The sequence below is a fragment of the Eretmochelys imbricata genome, chromosome 5, assembly GCF_965152235.1.
Source record: "Eretmochelys imbricata isolate rEreImb1 chromosome 5, rEreImb1.hap1, whole genome shotgun sequence".
Taxonomy (NCBI): domain Eukaryota; kingdom Metazoa; phylum Chordata; order Testudines; family Cheloniidae; genus Eretmochelys; species Eretmochelys imbricata.
Window position 1 is genome coordinate 97,714,990 of NC_135576.1, and position 17,315 is coordinate 97,732,304.

The 17,315-nt window shown below is 40.9% G+C and overlaps 1 protein-coding gene across 1 annotated transcript in view; it reads right to left on the bottom strand.

Moving 5' to 3' along the window:
• TMC1 (transmembrane channel like 1) overlaps positions 1-17,315 on the bottom strand; it is a 79,664-nt gene that overhangs the window by 32,126 nt on the left and 30,223 nt on the right. Inside the window, exons 5-8 of the mRNA XM_077818029.1 lie at positions 11,326-11,416; positions 10,292-10,373; positions 2,664-2,770; positions 786-884 (exon numbers count right to left, since the gene is read on the bottom strand). Coding sequence (XP_077674155.1) covers positions 786-884; positions 2,664-2,770; positions 10,292-10,373; positions 11,326-11,416 — 379 coding nt within the window. The remainder of the gene's footprint in view (positions 1-785; positions 885-2,663; positions 2,771-10,291; positions 10,374-11,325; positions 11,417-17,315) is intronic.

The following is a 17,315-nucleotide window of genomic DNA, read 5'->3' on the forward strand; positions in this document are numbered from 1 at the left end:
GTACAAAATCCCTTACAATGACCTCTGCAGCTGCCTGACAGACAATGCGGAGACTTTCATTGCCTTACAACCATTTTCTGGACTCGTAATATGGAATTTATCCTCCATACAGTCATCTTAAATTTATTTCATGTTTACAAAAGTTTCCCCTGTGTGAAAGGTGGTGAAAATATTGTTTCAATAAATAAAAGTATTGTACGGTATTTAGAAGTCTACCTTCAGACTTTCAGTTGAGGAGGTTCATCTCTTTAGGATACGATGAGCTTCAAAGAAACAATAAGGGATTCAGCCATCCATCCCACTATAGCTAAAATATTTGCATATTTAAAAACCAGAATTTTGCTTCTAGTCTATCTTTTAAAAAAGGCCTAAAGTATTAGGTTTTGTCTTATATGGAACTTACACAGCATCACCAATTTGAAATCTAAATGCATATAATCACAGAGGGTCAAATTCATCCAGAGTCCAACTCTACTGAAGGAAATGGAATTACCAGAGACTAAATCAGTCTAGACTCTTATTCCCAAATTCCTCTCCTTTTTTATTCCTAAAGACACAGTAATGGACATGGAATATTCATACGTTCTGTTTTTAGATCAAGAAACATCTATACTCAGAATTAATGAAAAGAGGATTTGAATTGATTTCTATCCATCTGAATGATCTCCTGACAGTTCATATTAAACTACTGAAATTGAACAGTGAAGCACTGAGCACTGAAATCAAAGCCTTTTAGAGCCAAAAGAGTCATGATAATATGCAGTATTGCAATAATGCACACTTACACTAAAGTCCCACAAAGTTGCAAAATTCATAGCAGTTCTTTCTTCACCTCTCGGGACAGTTTTTCTAGGTAACGTGCCATATGGTTTCCCCATCAGTACCTGTAGCCAAAATATGATGAATGTAGATAACAGCTCAAAACACAACACCAACAACCAGAAGTATAAAATGCGGATGCAACCAACTGCACTGGAGATTTTGCTTTATGTTCTCCTTAACTGCCTACTGATAGCAATCCACCTCTCCAAATCCTCTGCCTTCACGCCTTTTATCATGATTGACGCTATTACTGAAGTATTCCATGCCAATTTTTTATTAAATGGTAGTCTACTAAAAACCAATGGAATGTTAAGCTGTACCTCTTATATTCAGCAGCGATAAAGAGGTTAAAAATATTCATCAGATCAGTGAGTTCTTTCAGTGATGCAAATTCATTTTCTTGTGCTATTGCTTTTGTTGCTTTTGTTAATAGAAAATATATTGGGTCATTACATGCATATAGTTTTCAGATGATGACAGCTAGGATTCTGAAAGTATCGGAGCCTCTGGTGAGATGTTTGCACAACCACTGAAAGTACTAAGCCAGATTCTGCTCTCACTTGGGTCTTGATATTGTTGCACTGCAGTCACTGGCAGTTTTTCTCTTGACTTCAATGGGAACAGAACCAGGCTCTTAAGGTGGTGTAGATCCAAAGTAACTCAATTGGCTTCAATTACTCTACCCTAATGAAAGCAGAATTTGGTCCATCCATTGGAAAATATTTGGAAAATGTCATCTCCTAAATAAATTTTGTGGGCTTGATGTTATCTGCTGCACTCACTTACATGTACACACTGGAAGTAAGTATAATCAAGAGGATATTCTCTATGGCAGAAATTTAGGGGCCAGCCCAAGACCTATGTACCACTTAAATTCCATTTAAGTCCTATTTTGAGCCCTGCTTAAGTCTTATACTCGTCCTTTGCATGGGATAATTTCAATTTGGGTTGAATTCCACCTTACGGATGAGATTCTGTGCTGCATGTCTAAGGATATGTCTATACTTTGAGCTAGAGGTATAATTTCCAGCTTGAGGAGACATGTACCACAGGCTAGCTCTAAGCAAGCTAGCACTCTAAAAATGGAGTCTAGCCATGGCAGCCTGAGTAGGGGGAGAGACTAGCTGCCCTGAGTACAATCCCATTCAAGATCCTAGGTACATATGTGGGCTGGCTAGCTGTGCCTGCTCCTTGCGCTGCTGTGGCTACGTCTTATTTTTAGCTCTTCATCCCAGCTGGCATGGGGTATGTCTCTTCATAATAATACCTCCAGCTCAAAGTGCAGACATACTATTAGAAGTGCAGCACAGAACTCACAGTCCAGGGGATGGGGGCTAAGGTAGCTTTAAACCACTTTGTGCTCCCCACCCTTCTCCACTGCCAATCCTGTGCTGCTCCAGGTATAGAGTGGCGATGCCCCTGATGTAATTTAGACAGACTTCTTGGACTGCCCTAAGAGTCGCAGCACTGCCTGGAATATCCCCAGCACTGGAAGATGCAGCCCTGCTCCGCACACTTGTCTCATGCTCAGCCCTTCTCTGCCATGTCCCCCTCCCCTCCATGCCAGGGAGTGTTAAGTTCTTGGGAGGCAGCCTTATAGCTGTCTTCTGCAATGCCTGTGTCAGGAATTCGCCCCTGGGCAGAACCAGGGCATTTAGGTCTGATTTACACCATTCTGTCTCTTTTCATGGCCTAAAGGAGCTGGAGCATTGGTAGGGATCTTGCCCTAAGTGTTCTAGTAACAAAGGTAAAAGTTTTAAGCAACATTTCTCAGTGACATTTTATTCTCCTATAGAAATAAGACATGCAATTTAAAAAAATCCCAAATCACCCATTCTCACCTCAGGCACCATTACAAGGCCAAATGTCAATCCAAAGAGAATCATATTTATTCCATACATCCAGCGCAAGAATATAAAATAAGAAGCTACTGAAGAGCCGAAATGACCTATGAAAACATTTGCAGTGATGAAAAGACAGATCAGTCAATCTTCTTGTCTTCTTACTTTGAGACAAGATTACTTGAGCAGTTTCACGAGTGGTTAAGACACAAAAATATCAGATTTTTCTTTATTCTATATTAATACCTATTTTATCATGTCCGTAATTTTTCAAGATTACAGACTAGCATTCACTTCATTGACATGATTTAAAAAACAGAAGCCAAGACACCATTTACCAAAGATTATACATTTATATTGAAGGAATATAAATAACATGACACCAACACAATGGAATAGAACTTCAGGATGATCTCCTAGGGCCAGATTTTCAAAGGTATTTGGTTGCCTAAGGATGCAGATAGGTGCCTAGTGGGATTTTCAAAAGTGCCTAAACAGATGAGACACCTAACTCCACTAAAAATACCTTTGAAATCCTGGTCTCTGGAGCTTATCAGTGCCTTTCTACATATGCTTTGTTTCTGGCCTACTAGCCAGGGAAAAAATAAAATATTGCTGGAAAGACAACTTCCTGAATTTAAAAACACACACACACACTATTCTACAGCAGTGGTCCAAAACACTAGAATTTGCAATGGTGATACTACTGTTCCTGTTATTGTATAGAATACAGTGGTATTTTTATGACTGGTGTCAGTCACAACACCAGATGCAGAATACCTTGAGAACCAGGAGGATACAGTTACTCAATACAAAAGATTCTTCACAACAGGCTGATTAGTCTATGCATCACGAATATAAAAGTTTTAGCAATGACAACAAGAGATGGTTTAAGATTCAGGTTTAGGGAAACAAGTATATACGGTGTGAAAGATTATTATTGTAAATAGGAAAGATTTAGGTAGGAAAGAACAGGGGAGGTAGCTTGATCATGGGGTCAGAGTATTTAATTGAGAGCTATGAGCTGTTCAGTTCTGCCACTGACCAGCTGTGTGACTTTGTTCATATATTTTGCCTCTTTCCCCGCACACCCTTTGTCTGCCTTGTCCATTTTGACTGTAAGCATTTTGGGACAAGAATTGTCTCTCTCTCTGTTTGCACCACGCCTAGCACAATTGGACCCTGGTTTCAGTTGAGGCCTCTAGGTACTACTATTATATTAATAATAATAATAATAAAAAAATAATAGCAGTTTAGGCCCTGATTCTGAATACTTATGTGAAGAAACCTTCCACTGAAATCAAGAATCAAACGCTTTATGATTAAACGAAGACTTTTATCCCCACGTGGCTCTGGAGCTGGAGCTGCCGTAACTGAAAACATTGGTCACATGATCTTTTTATTTACTGCTAAAGTGGCTCCTGTTGGTCTGGGACACGTGAGCATTTATTGTAATTGATGATTTCATAAACTGTTTTTTACTATGTCACCTATTTTCTCTGGTAATGACCCTCTTGATGCTAAATCAGTTAAGATTAGCATTGTACCCCAGTTAATTCTAACATTTATTGATCTGTAGTTATTCATTAAAACAGTCACTAGATCGGATTGAACTGGGGAGGGGAGAATCATCCCAGGCCCTTGTTGCAGAGGACCTGAAATACCTAGTCCTGTTTATGTTGACTCTGAGCTTTTATGTTAGTATTTGCAATTGGCACTGCTTGTCCAGCGCATTGAACTTTTCAGCTCCTATGAAAGGCAGCCTTTATACGTTCTAACGTTAGTTTCCCATACAGTTCCACTAGTAGCTCCATTTAAGTAGAAAATTGTAACAAGACAAAGGCATAGGTTTTGCCTCTGACCTGTTCTTTACCCTTTGTGCCACAAAACAGCCAGAAATCTACCTTAACTGGTCTCCCTCAATATAGGAGAATCCTCAGCTTGTATGCCATCCTGTCCTATATCCCAGCACACAGGTGCCTAGCTAGGGTGACGAGAGAAAGTGTGAAAACTCAGGATGGGGTGGGGTAATAGGCACCTATAAAAGACAAAGCCCCAAATATCGGGACTGTCCCTATAAAATTGGAACATCTGGTCACCCTATGCATAGCTGCAGAAAAGAGAATCAGTGCTAGGAACCACTGGGTGTGGTTGATTCCTGGCCAATATAAAGGACCTTAAGTTGCACATCATCTGATTCCCAGATGCTGTAATGGACCTAAATGCGCACTGGGACTGGACAAGCACTCAGTGGCCCCAGGATGGGTAGACGGGGATAAAGGTGTCTTAAAAGTAACTTCATGTCCACCCATCCCCTGAGCTATGCTAGATGGGGGGCAGCAAGGTCTGAAGTTCTAACTCAGGCATTTCATCATGCATTATATGGTTTGCTTTGCTGATTTTCTAGGTTTAAAATATAGATGTCTTTGTTTGGTAAGGGTTAGATAGTCACACATGCTGTCCATGCAAACCTGTACAGTAAAAACACATTAATTTGCAGTATAATGACCATTCTAGTTAATGTTGCAAAATAGTTTTCTTTTGGGCTGATACATGTCATGCTTGGTCTCTATCCAAACTTGATTTTTATTTTTATTACTTTTTACAAAGATAAAGTTCACAATCCTACTTATTGAGGGTCATTATAAAGGTAACATTTATACTGTGATATTCTGAGTGTCCAGGCATCTTTAAGCTAAGGAAAAGAAAAAGGAGCTTATTTCATTACAGGAGAGAAAAAAACTGTACATAGACACAGTATCAGTTAATTATCCTGGTCTATTTTTACATACTTGTCCTACTAATGTAACTTGAAACAGACGTGGGTTTTAATGGCAAAACAATTCAGTCCAGGTCCATTTATTTACCAAAAATAACTGAAGGATCACTCACATGGGTTCTCAGAATGAATTCTATTCTGTTACCAGCCCACCAAAAGAACCACCTGTCTCCTGCTGCTCAATTTGATTTAACTACATTTATTAAACTGCTTCTTCTGCGTGCTAAATTAAACCTCAGTGATTGCATAGCCTGCTTTGTTCTCTGCTGATTGTGATGCCATGTGTTTCAAGTTATTATGAGGTGAATTACTCTTTCTTTTTGGCCTAGTGCCGCCTTGTCTAGGATTGCTTTGCAACACAAAATACAAATCAGCTAAAACTCACAGTTGACAATTTTCCTGGTCATGGCCACCTTGACACTGTCTATTGCATGCTCCAAAGCTACCTTCGGTAAAGCTATCTTGTGCTATAATTAGGGCTGAACAGTGGCTAGGCTCCCACTCAAGTCCTTGTGATGTTAAGCCAAGTTTGCTTCATAGGGGATTTGTTGGTAACTTAGCTCATTACTGGAAGGCCTTTCTCCCTGTGAAATATAAAGCTTACTTTATGATAAGACCATTCTCAAATTTTGCCACAACTCTCATCACAAGTATTTTGCACTTTTATATATGCACAGTGATATTCATGATCATATTCTCTTTTCATCTTTATTTTACATGTTGTTGTGATTTGAGAACACTTAAATAGCATATTATAGACAAACAACAAATCTAGCCTATAAGCTGTATCCCTAGAGCACTTTTCCCAAGTTAATTTCAATACTGGGTAATGAAAAAGGTTTAAACTTATCCGTGGCATCTATACTGGGCGTTATCATCTGTACGGTAACTAAGACTTTAAAGGATATTTCTGATGAATAGCTATTAATGCCTTATCAAGCTAAATAAATTTTCACAAAAGAAGACTGTATACAATGTAGACATTTTACAATGATTTTTTAAAGTATTTTTAGATATACCTGTCTGTGTTTCAGAATCTCGATTTAGTGAATGGGGCTAGTGACCCAGCACATGGTTCCCAGAAGAATCCCATGCCCGGAATAGGTCACAATGAATAAAAATGCAACTCCCATTTGAAAGTAATGGACATTTCACAGTTGATGTAAAATTAAAGTACAAATAAAACTGTAACATAATTTTAGTATTATCTTTGAAAAGTCATGGAAGATGGGTGAGATTCCAGAGGACTGGAAAAGGGCAAATACAGTGCCAGTCAATAAAAAGGGGAATAAGGACAACCTGGAGAATTACAGACCAGTCATCTTAACTTCAGTAGGGGGAAAGATAATGGAGCAAATAATCAAGCAATCAATTGGCAAACACCTAGGAGATAATAAGGTGATAAGTAACAGTCAGCATGGATTTGTCAAGAACAAATCATGTCAAACCAACCTAATAGCTTTCTTTGACAGGGTAAACAAGCCTTGTGGGTAGGGGGAGAAGGTATATCTTTAGTAAAGCTTTTGACACTGTCTCACATGACCTTCTCATAAGCAAAGTAGGGAAATACAACCTAGATGGAAATTATATCAGGTGGGTGTATAACTGGTTGGAAAACCATTCCAGAGAGTAGTTATCAGTGGTTCACAGTCAAGCTTACCAAGTGGGGTCCCGCAGGGATCAGTTCTGGGTCCAATTCTGTTCAATAATTTCATCAATGATTTAGAGAATGGCATAGAGAGAACATTTATAAAGTTTGAGGATAATACCAAGCTTGGAGGGGTTTCAAGTACTTTGCAGGAGAGGATTAAAATTCAAAATGATCTGGACAAACTGGAGAAATGGTCTGAAGTAAACAGGATGAAATTCAATAAGGACAAATGCAAAGCACTCCACTTAGGAAGGAACAATCTGTTGCACACATACAAAATGGGAAATGACTGCCTAGGAAGGAGTACTACAGAAAAGGATTTGGGGATCACAAGTTAAATATGAGTCAAAAGTGTAACACTTTAGCAAAAAAGGGCAAACATCGTTCTGGGATGTATTAGCCGGAGTGGTGTAGGCAAGACACCAGAAGTAATTCTTCTACTCTACTCCGTGCTGATTGGGCCTCAACTGGAGTATTGTGTCCAGTTCTGGGTGCCACATTTCAGGAAAGATGTGGACAAATTGGCGAAAGTCCAGAGAAGAGCAACAAAAATGATTAAAGGTCTAGAAAACATTACCAGTTTAGGCTGGAGAAGAGAAGCCTGAGAGGGGACATAACAGTTTTCAAGTACATAAAAGGTTGTCACAAGGGGGATGGAGAAAAATTGTTCTTGGTAACCTCTGAGGATAGGTCAAAAAGCAATGGACTTAAATTGCAGCAAGGACGGTTTAGGCTGGACATCAGGAAAAACTTCCTAACTGTCAGGTTGGTTAAGCACTGGAATAAATTGCCTAGGGATGTTGCGGAGTTTCCATCATGGTAGATTGTTAACAGCAGGTTAGACTAACACCTGTCAGGGATGGTCTAAATAATACTTTAGTCCTGCCTTAATTGTGGCATGACCAGGTGTCTGGTTTTTGACCAGAACACCCAGTAGAAGAGGGATCCTGGCGGCTCCAGTCAGCACTGCTGACTGGGCTGTTGACCATCCAGTTGGCAGCACTGTGCAGTGGGGCTGGCAGGTTGCCTGTTAGCGTCTGTGCTACGTGGCTCACAGGAAGCAGCCGACATGTCCCCCCTCCAGCTCCTATGTCTACGGGCAGGCAGGGGGCTCTGCACACTGCCCCCACCCCAAGTGCCGCCCCCTGCAGCTCCCATTGGCCAGGAACCGTGGCCAATGGGAGCTGCGGAGGCAGCACCTGCAGCTGGGGCAGCGCGCAGAGCAGCTGGCTGTGTCTCAGTGAAGGAGCCGGATGGGGGACATGCTGCTGCTTCCAGGAGCTGCTTAACGTAAGTGCCACCCGGAACCTGCACCCCGACCCCCTCCTGAGCCCCAACCCCTGTACCAGCCCCAGCCCTGATCCCCCTCCCACCCTCCAAACCCCTCAGTCCAAGCCTGGAGCATCCTCCTACACCCCAACCCCCTTATCCCCAGCCCCACCCCAGGGTCTGCACCCTCAGCCAAAGCCCTCACACCACCCTGCACCCCAACCCTCTGCCCCAGCCCAGAGCCCCCCTGCACCCTGAACCCCTCATTTCTCGCCCCAGCCCAGAACCTGCACCCCAGCCCAGAGCCCATACCTCCTCTCATATCCCAACCCCTGCCTCAGCTCAGAGCCCCCTCCCATACTCTGAACCCCTTGGCTCCACCCCCCAGGCTGGAGCCCCCTCCTGTATTCCAGACCCCTCATCCCTGGCCCCACCCCAAAGCCCCCACCTTCACCCTCACCTCCTTTCCCATCCCATCCCAGCCCACTGCCTCAGCCTGGAGCCCCCTCCTGCACACTGAACTTCTCATTTCTGGCCCCACCCCAGAGCCCGCACCCCCCCCAGCCAGTGTCCTCACCCTCTCCTGTACCCCAGCCCCCAAGCCAGTCCAGTGAAAATAAGTGAGTGAATGAGGGTGAGGAGAGTGAGTGACAGACAGAGGAGGGGATGGAGTGAGCAGGGGCGGGTCTTCGGAGAAGGGGCAGGGGGCAGGGCAAGGGTGTTCAGTTTTGTGCGAGTAGAAAGTTGTCAACCCTACTTGAGTGCAGGGGACTAGACTAGAAGATCTCTTAAGGTCCCTTCCAGGCCTATAATTCTGTTAGTTAGATAAGCAGCTCTTTCTCTTACCATATCGAAAGAACTTCTTAACAAATTTGAAACCTTCTCTTTTCCAGTGGGATTTGAATTCTCTATCTGATTCTGCACTACCAAATCATCAACATGACAATTTTATATATGATCTCTGCAACTAGATGTAGTGGTGACAATACTATTTATGGTACATTGGAGTTGTCCTTGAAAATAAGAGAAGGGCTATGCAGTCAAAATGACGGAAGTGATAGTCTGGGTATTGGCTACCTGAAAAATAACCTGTTTCCACAAACACCAGCACAGCAGTTTAGATCAGCTGATGTTCTTGAGGGAACAAGTTATGTGAATTTAGTGGTACTAAAAAGTGCCAGATTGAGAGCCATGAACACAGAATTCTGTTTTTCACCCAGACAACAGATGGGACAAACATACCAAAGGGCCTTACCCCTGACTGCAGAGACCCTTTTTTAAGGATCAAAGGAGTGTTTAGTCTTCAGGTCCAATCAGTACATTGCCTTTTGGCTTGCTCGGTGTGCTCCTTAGTCCCATTTCAAAGAGGACTATATCAAAGCATGTTAACAAACTGTTAATACACATCAGCAGGGTTCATGTGGATTGTGCCCACAAGGGCCAGGAGGGGGAGAGATACCAGCGGAAGGAGGACACTCAGGCCTAAGAATAGTAAACTATGCTTTATTGAAGGAAGGAAGGAAAAACTTACACTCCAATCTGCGAGAGGAGCCCCTAGGACGCTTTGGATGTTAGTCTGGGGCAGGCTAGTGTGAGATAGATTCACGCTCCAGCTTGCTGCAAGCTACATGTTTGTGTAGATAAGCTTTGACTATGAAGATTGTTTCATGAAGCATAATCTCTTGTTCAGACTGTGGCTGTGCCCTTTGCCATTACAGCTAGGAGGGGTGTCAGTGCTCTAGAATAATGATGAAGAGGCCATTTTGGGTTCACTGGAAATTAAGAAGGCGGGTCCATCTTCTCTTCTGAGGAATAAAACATTTGGAAAGCTATTTTTAAAAGCAGTGAGAATGTTCTTGGAATCAGGGGAGCCTCTGGGAGTACACCTGCTGCTAAATGCTAATTTTATTGTTTCTCCATAATACTTACTTTCAATTTCTTTGATTTTCATTTCCCATGGTATGCAGGCTGTTTTAAAATTCTCAAAATCTCGTTGAAATTTCATCCATTTCTGTAAAGGTTCACAAAGAAAAAGAGGCCACATTCTCAGTGTTCTCATATACATTCTCAGTCACTCCTCGGAGATCCAGCATGGAACTGAGTGAATCATTTGGTATCAAAGACTTAATTTGCTGTATTTTGCCTTTTTCTTTTTCTTCCTGTTTGTGGAATGTCTGAACAGATTGTGATTTTTCTTGACTGTTATTTGATTTGAGAACTGTTTCTGATCATTTAATGTATTTTATTCCAAATCTGAAATTCAAACTGTATTGCTTAGTTGTGGTTAGTCTAAATGGTGGTGGTGTCTCTGTCCCTCAATTGGATAAGAGCAACTATGCTAATCCGGCTTTCCAGGCATATTTCAGAATATGAAAGTTGAAAATTTGTGGGGTATTTTTGCAAACATTAATGCTAGTAAAATGTGGTTCCACAAATGTCTATAGAAAATGAAGCCAAATTAGAACTGAACATGGTTGAAGCAAAACTTGTTTAAAAATTTGAATGAATATTTGCAGAGATTGTTTCAGTATTCTCTCAGCTCTGAGGCAAAGGGACAATCTATCCAAGCACTGTATAAGGGAAAAAGGAACTGCAATCTAATATATAAAGTGCAGGTTTGCCGTATGCCAGTTTTTCTGCTACAATGTGGAGAGTGGAACATTTGAATCTTCTCAAGGAGTATGATTGTCATTGGCTTTCTTTATACTGGGCCTAACCCAAAACCAAATTTTAATCTCCAGAGGATGGAACTCTTGGTGGAACAAATTAGAAGGCTCTTGAAGATAGACCCCAATCAGCAGGTATGGGTTTGGTTAATGAACTCTGCTTTGGGATCATTTGGGGCAAAAGTGGTTAAAAATGCAAGTGAAGAATGGGATGGTATTTATGAGGATGTGGTGAATGATAGTCTACAACAGTCTATTGTTTTGCATTGTATGAAATTGATGAAATAAAATCCTTACCTTTGTCATCATCACTTTGTATGCATAAAACTTTTTCCCTTTTCCTTTTCCAAGTGCACCTTCAAATTTTTCCACAAAAAGCTGGGCTTCCCTAAGAAATAAGAACAAAGAGACATGCATGTGATGATATGGTAACACAGGAATTCCTGCCACTTCAGGCTGGAAAAACATGTCCTATTACTCCACGTTGGATGTTCATATATCCCTGTTCTCTTATTGATGCTCTTATCGTTTGTATTTCCCAGAAATTTTATCATAGTTAGTGCAACCAGAAGAAAACAACTTGAGTCATCTAGTCTGAGCCATCTGCATTTTCCAGAAGTGATGTCTACTTAATTCCTGCTAACGTTATCTAGCCTGTTCTTGAATACCTGAAGTCATGGTGTCTTGTTTTGTAATCTAGCCTATTCCCCAGTAGTACTTCCTCTTAAGAATTATTTCCTTTTGTTCAAGCCATTGGTCGTAATCCATTCATCCACTGGAATGAAATGAATTATTCTTCTCCTTCATTTTAACTGTTACCTTGAAGATATTTATAGACTGTAATCATGGTTCCCTTGTGTCTGCTCTCTTCTGGGCTATATATATTTCACTCCCCTCAGTGCCTCCACATAGGTCTTGTCCATTGTACAGTCTGTGAATCATTTTCTCATAATTGTGGCTTCAATTGGCTCCAGAAGATTAGAGTTTTGATTGACAAAATTATTAAAGTATTCCCCTGAGACAGATAGGACATAAGAGTGAAAGGAAAAAAAGAGTGAGAGTTCCTTTAAAATGTTTTTAAGATTTTGTGTAACATCAGCCCTTTTAAATGATGATCAGATGAGACCAGTCATTTACTAGAGTCCTCTTCACCCCCCTTGTATTCTCCTTTGTGAGCACATATTTTAAGACACCAGTGTATGTAGTTTTTTTGAGGAGAGGTGGCTGCTTTAGCTGCTGAATGACCATATCTAAAGTACTATATCAAAGAAACAAGACTTCTTGAAATCCAGTGTTTGCACAGTGATATCAAAAACATATTGGTTGTCACCAGATGGCACTAATCCAGAGCACCTTACACATTTTGATTAATTGCCTGTTTAGGCATTTGGAGACTCTTGGGCAGTTGGAGAATTGCTAACTATTAGTTGTGGTGCAGTTCTTTTCTGGAAGATGTGCAAATAGATTAATTGTCTGAGTCCGTCTGACTGGAGTTATTTCTTATGCATAGATCTGCTGCGCACAGCTTATATCCACACAAGCAAACAAAAATATTACAATGTGTCAAAACATTTTTAAAAACTTCAGGTGATGCTTATGTAAGAAGAATACTATTAACCAGCTCAGAACTGCCACATGAACCAAAGCTAATCTCTCTTATTCTTATGAAAAATATTGTGGGACTTTAATGACTGCAAGCATTCAGAAGTAGCCCTGATCCTTCTAACACCATTTGTTCAATTCAGAAGGAAGATTGTCACCTAGTGAATCACCATCAACACCACTTACTATGGCACTAGTTGATTTATGAAGACTTTACATCCAAGCACAGGATCTAGATTGTGAAAGGGCTGAAGAAATCACAATATGCAGTGGCATGGCTAAAATCTATTCTTTCAGCCATTCATCTGCTTTATTTTACTGTTCCAGTCTTCAAAATTAAAAAATACACTTCTCAAAGTGAAACAAAGAGTTTAGAAAGTCAGCAGGATAATATTCAAACAAAAGCCTGACACAATGTCACTAATGTGAAAACATTTCCTCCTTATTATACACATCATACATCCATAGCTGGGCACAGATAGTCTCCAGAAACTTCTCTTTTCTATTATAAAATTATCATGAGTTTGGCTAAGCCAAAACAAAGAAATTATTTTCCACAGGCAGAGTTTATAAAAACATGTCTTTTAGATCATGAATTCAACCCCTCAATTGAATCCAAGGATTTAAACTGGGCATGCTTGTTTGCAATGCAATGAATGTCACATCAAATGCCTTTTATGTGTTTTCCTCTGCATTAGAATATAGTTTTTTTATTCCTCTCTGGGTCCTGGATTCTCTGGCAAGGATGGGTTTTCTGTTTCTATCTGCAAGCTGGTTGCAGATTTCTAGTGCAAACTGAATTCTTGCCCTTTGGATGTACTGATCTAGGTTTCCTGGACTACTGCTGGTATGTTCCCATGACTTCCCTCAGTGAAGTTCCCCTTCCCCTCCCTCTTTCATTTGGTCCCCTCTCCCCATTCCTATTGACTGTTAGGCTTTTCTTCCTCTCCATATCTTTTCAGGTTTCTGACTAGGTCCCTGGTGGTTCCCCATGTATGTTACAAAAATCCCTTATCTGCATGACAGTATTTAGTCTGTCTATATTTGTTAAGGGCTTTAACTTTTACATTGGGCCAAATCAATCATCTAGTCTAGTTACTATCCACGTATGCAGATGTTCTGTTTTAAATAGAAGGGGACCCTTCACTTTAACAGGGCTCAACTGTATATTTAATACTGAACTATCTGCTGTAGCTCACGAAAGCTTATGCTCAAATAAATTGGTTAGTCTCTAAGGTGCCACTAGTACTCCTTTTCTATCTGCCTGTCATAATCTAAGTACCTTTGCAAAGTATGAGGCACTTGAATACGGTACTGATAGCACTCACCATTCCTGTTAAAGAACCACTCAGAAGCCTCTCACACATTCCACAGCAAATGAAAGGAAATACATACCACATGGTATTATTGGGTAGATAGAAGAAGCTTGCCACTATTCAGCATCTTGTGTCAGAATGAAAGCACTTTATGTGTCAAAGTTACACTTGATGTTCTACATAGGTACCTTCTCCTTGAGTAGGCAGTGCAGGTTTGGTTATAGCTGACTTTTAAAGAGCATTTTTGTACACTCGTTATAGACACAGTGAATAACATCCTCGTGGGGGGAGGCCTTTAAGAAGACACAGTGAATAACATCCTCATGGGGGGATCCTGCCACATGAAAACCTGTAGAGAAGCCATTCTGTGCTCTGCAGCAGCCCAGCTGCATCCAGGAATAGGCATACTTGCATGACTAATTTCAAGTCCCTATTTAATTGGTAGTTGAGTGCAAGTCTCAATAACAATTTAATTCCATGAAAAATTCCCACCGCAGTATTTAACAAAAGATATGACAAGCACATCTAGTGGTGGAACAGAGCATGAAAGAGGGCCTGTGGGTGATGAGGCAGAGAATATGTGTGCAATTGCTTTCAAGGAAACTAATAAGGAAACCATAAGCCCCATGTGATGTTGCAGCTATCAAACAGTTACTGCAAAGTACTCTTTTCCTTGCTCCTGCTCATCCCTCCTCCACCAGAGACTCAATGGCTTTTTGCTGGGATACACCATTGAATTAAAATTAGTTACTTCTGATTTTCTTGCTGTGAGATCAAAGTCAAGCCCTCAATGATTTGTAGGTCAGGGGAAACTAAGGAAATTTCCCCCACTCCCTCCTAAACTTCCGATGTCCTGGCTGGCTCTAACCGTAGAATCATAGGACTGGAAGGGACTTTGAGAGGTCATCTAGTCCAGTACCCTGTTCTCAAGGCAGGACTAAGTATTATCTACACCATCCCTGAAAGGTATTTGTCTAACATGCTCTTAAAAGTCTCCAGCGATGGAAACCTCCGTAGGCAATTTATTCCAGTGCTTAAGCACCCTGACAGTTAGGAAGTTTTTCCTGATGTCCAGCCTAAACCTCCTTTGCTGCAATTTAAGCCCACTGCTTCTTGTCCTATCCTCAGAGGTTACGAAGAACAATTCTTCTCCCTCCTCCTTGTGACAACCTTTTATGTACTTGACAATGGTTATCATCTCTCCTCTCAGTCTTCTCTTTTCCAGACTAAACAAACCCAATTTTTTCAATCTTCCCTCCTAGGTCATGTTGTCTAGACCTTTAATCATTTTTGTTGCTCTTCTCTGGACTTTCACCAATTTGTCCACATCTTTCTTGAAATGTGGCACCCAGAACTGGACACAATACTTCAGTTGAGGCCTAATCAGCACGGAGTAGAGCGAAAGAATTACTTCTTGTGTCTTGCTTACAATACTCCTGCTAATACATCCCAGAATGATGTTTCCTTTTTTTTCTTTTTAAGAGTTACACTGTTGACTTGTTTGTAGCTTGTGATCCACTATGACCCCCAAATCCCTTTCTGCAGTACTCCTTCCTAGGCAGTCATTTTCCATTTTATATGTGTGCAACTGAGTGTTCCTTCGTAAATGGAGTACTTTGCATTTGTCCTTTATTGAATTTCATCCTATTTACTTCAGACCATTTCTCCAGTTTGTTCAGATCATTTTGAATTTTAATCCTCTCCTGCAAAGCACTTGCAACCCTGTATGGTCTGCAAACTTTATAAGTGTACTCTCTATGCCATTATCTAAATCAACATGCAACTATCAGGGAATACACAGATAATAAATGTATTTCCCTGTCCTCTACATGTTTGTATGTTATGCACATTATCATTTCCTAAGCATATTTTGAAATGCTCTTTACCTCAGTTCTCAGCTTTGAGAATAAGAACTTTATTTGCACATCCCTGGAGAATCATAACACGCCTCTGCACTTTGTGCTAAGAAAAGTGAGAAGCAGAGGAAGAGCAGTCCTATTATTACAACAGTTTATTAAATCCCATCTGCACATTTTTGAGAGCATCTTTAAAAATATCACACACTACATGCAAAGTTTCAGAGTAACAGCCATGTTAGTCTGTATTCGCAAAAAGAAAAGGAGGACTTGTGGCACCTTAGAGACTAACCAATTTATCTGAGCATAAGCTGTGATAGAACCTCACAAATATGAGAAAGTATCAAAAACAAAAGTGAAAGACAAAAGTGAGCTTTGTAATCACTGGTATCATGTTATAGATAAATTATCTATAGCACAAGATAGGCCAAAGTGTACCCCTTTAGCTAACTGTGAGAGCTTTTTTGGTTGAGAAAAAACATCTTAATCTAATTACCAACATAAGGAGCTACTAAATATTTCATGGAGTCAGGTAGTATCGCCCTTAAGTAGCCCAGGTTAATTATTAATCCTAGATATGAGGTTGCAGCTTCCAAAGTGCTAGGTAAATTGCATGTAGGGCAGTTCAGCATGTACAAAGTAGAGGATGTATTACAGCACTTAGAGGTTGCTGCTGGTGAACAGGATTCAAGTGGATAGCTCACGTTTTTTCAGCAACAGTTCAGGAAGGTTTCGGTCACCAACATGTAAAAAAGTCATTAAAAAGAAATGTCCTATTAATATTGATCACTTTGGACGTCTCCAAGTAAGTCTTAAAAAGACCGGCTAAAAGTTGACAGCAACACAACTGTTGCCAGGTGGCAGCTAGCTTGGAAAGTAGCTCAACAGTAATAATGGACAAACTACAGTGGTGTTTAATTTGGTTGTGGTGGCTGCCAATAAGTTCATAACAAGAGATCTGTGGCGGTATTAAGATAACAGTGGAAGAAGAAAATCTTTTTCTTCCTCTCACAGAGTAGCGTGTGATTGTTTTTTGTCGTGCTGCATTTATAGAATACTGTCTTCTGTTACAGTAAATCTATTTTTATGGCTCGTCTGGACTGGAAAGTAAAACTAGAGAAAAAAGACAAAGCCTAAACACCCCCCTTCCACCCACCTTCCCTCCTACCTCTATTCTTTAGAAATAATCCATTGAAAAAAATGTTCCCAGGTTGGTACTGCACTGCGGCCGCTGGGGTCGGTGAGAGTGTTGCCATTGATTTCAATGGAACCAAGCTCAGTGCCGGTAGCACACCAACTGGGCTCTACTTCCCCCATTGCAGGATGCTGGTAACAGCCTGGGCTGGCTTTCCAGTGAGGCACAGTTGGCACATGCCTAGGGGCATCAGCATTCTAGGGGCACCTGACCTCTCTAAAACTGTGTGCAACACATAGGTCAGCTGTAGGCAGTAGGGGCGCTGACGATGCTGTGCCTAGGGGTGCATGAGGTGTAAATCCAGCCCTGGTAACAGAC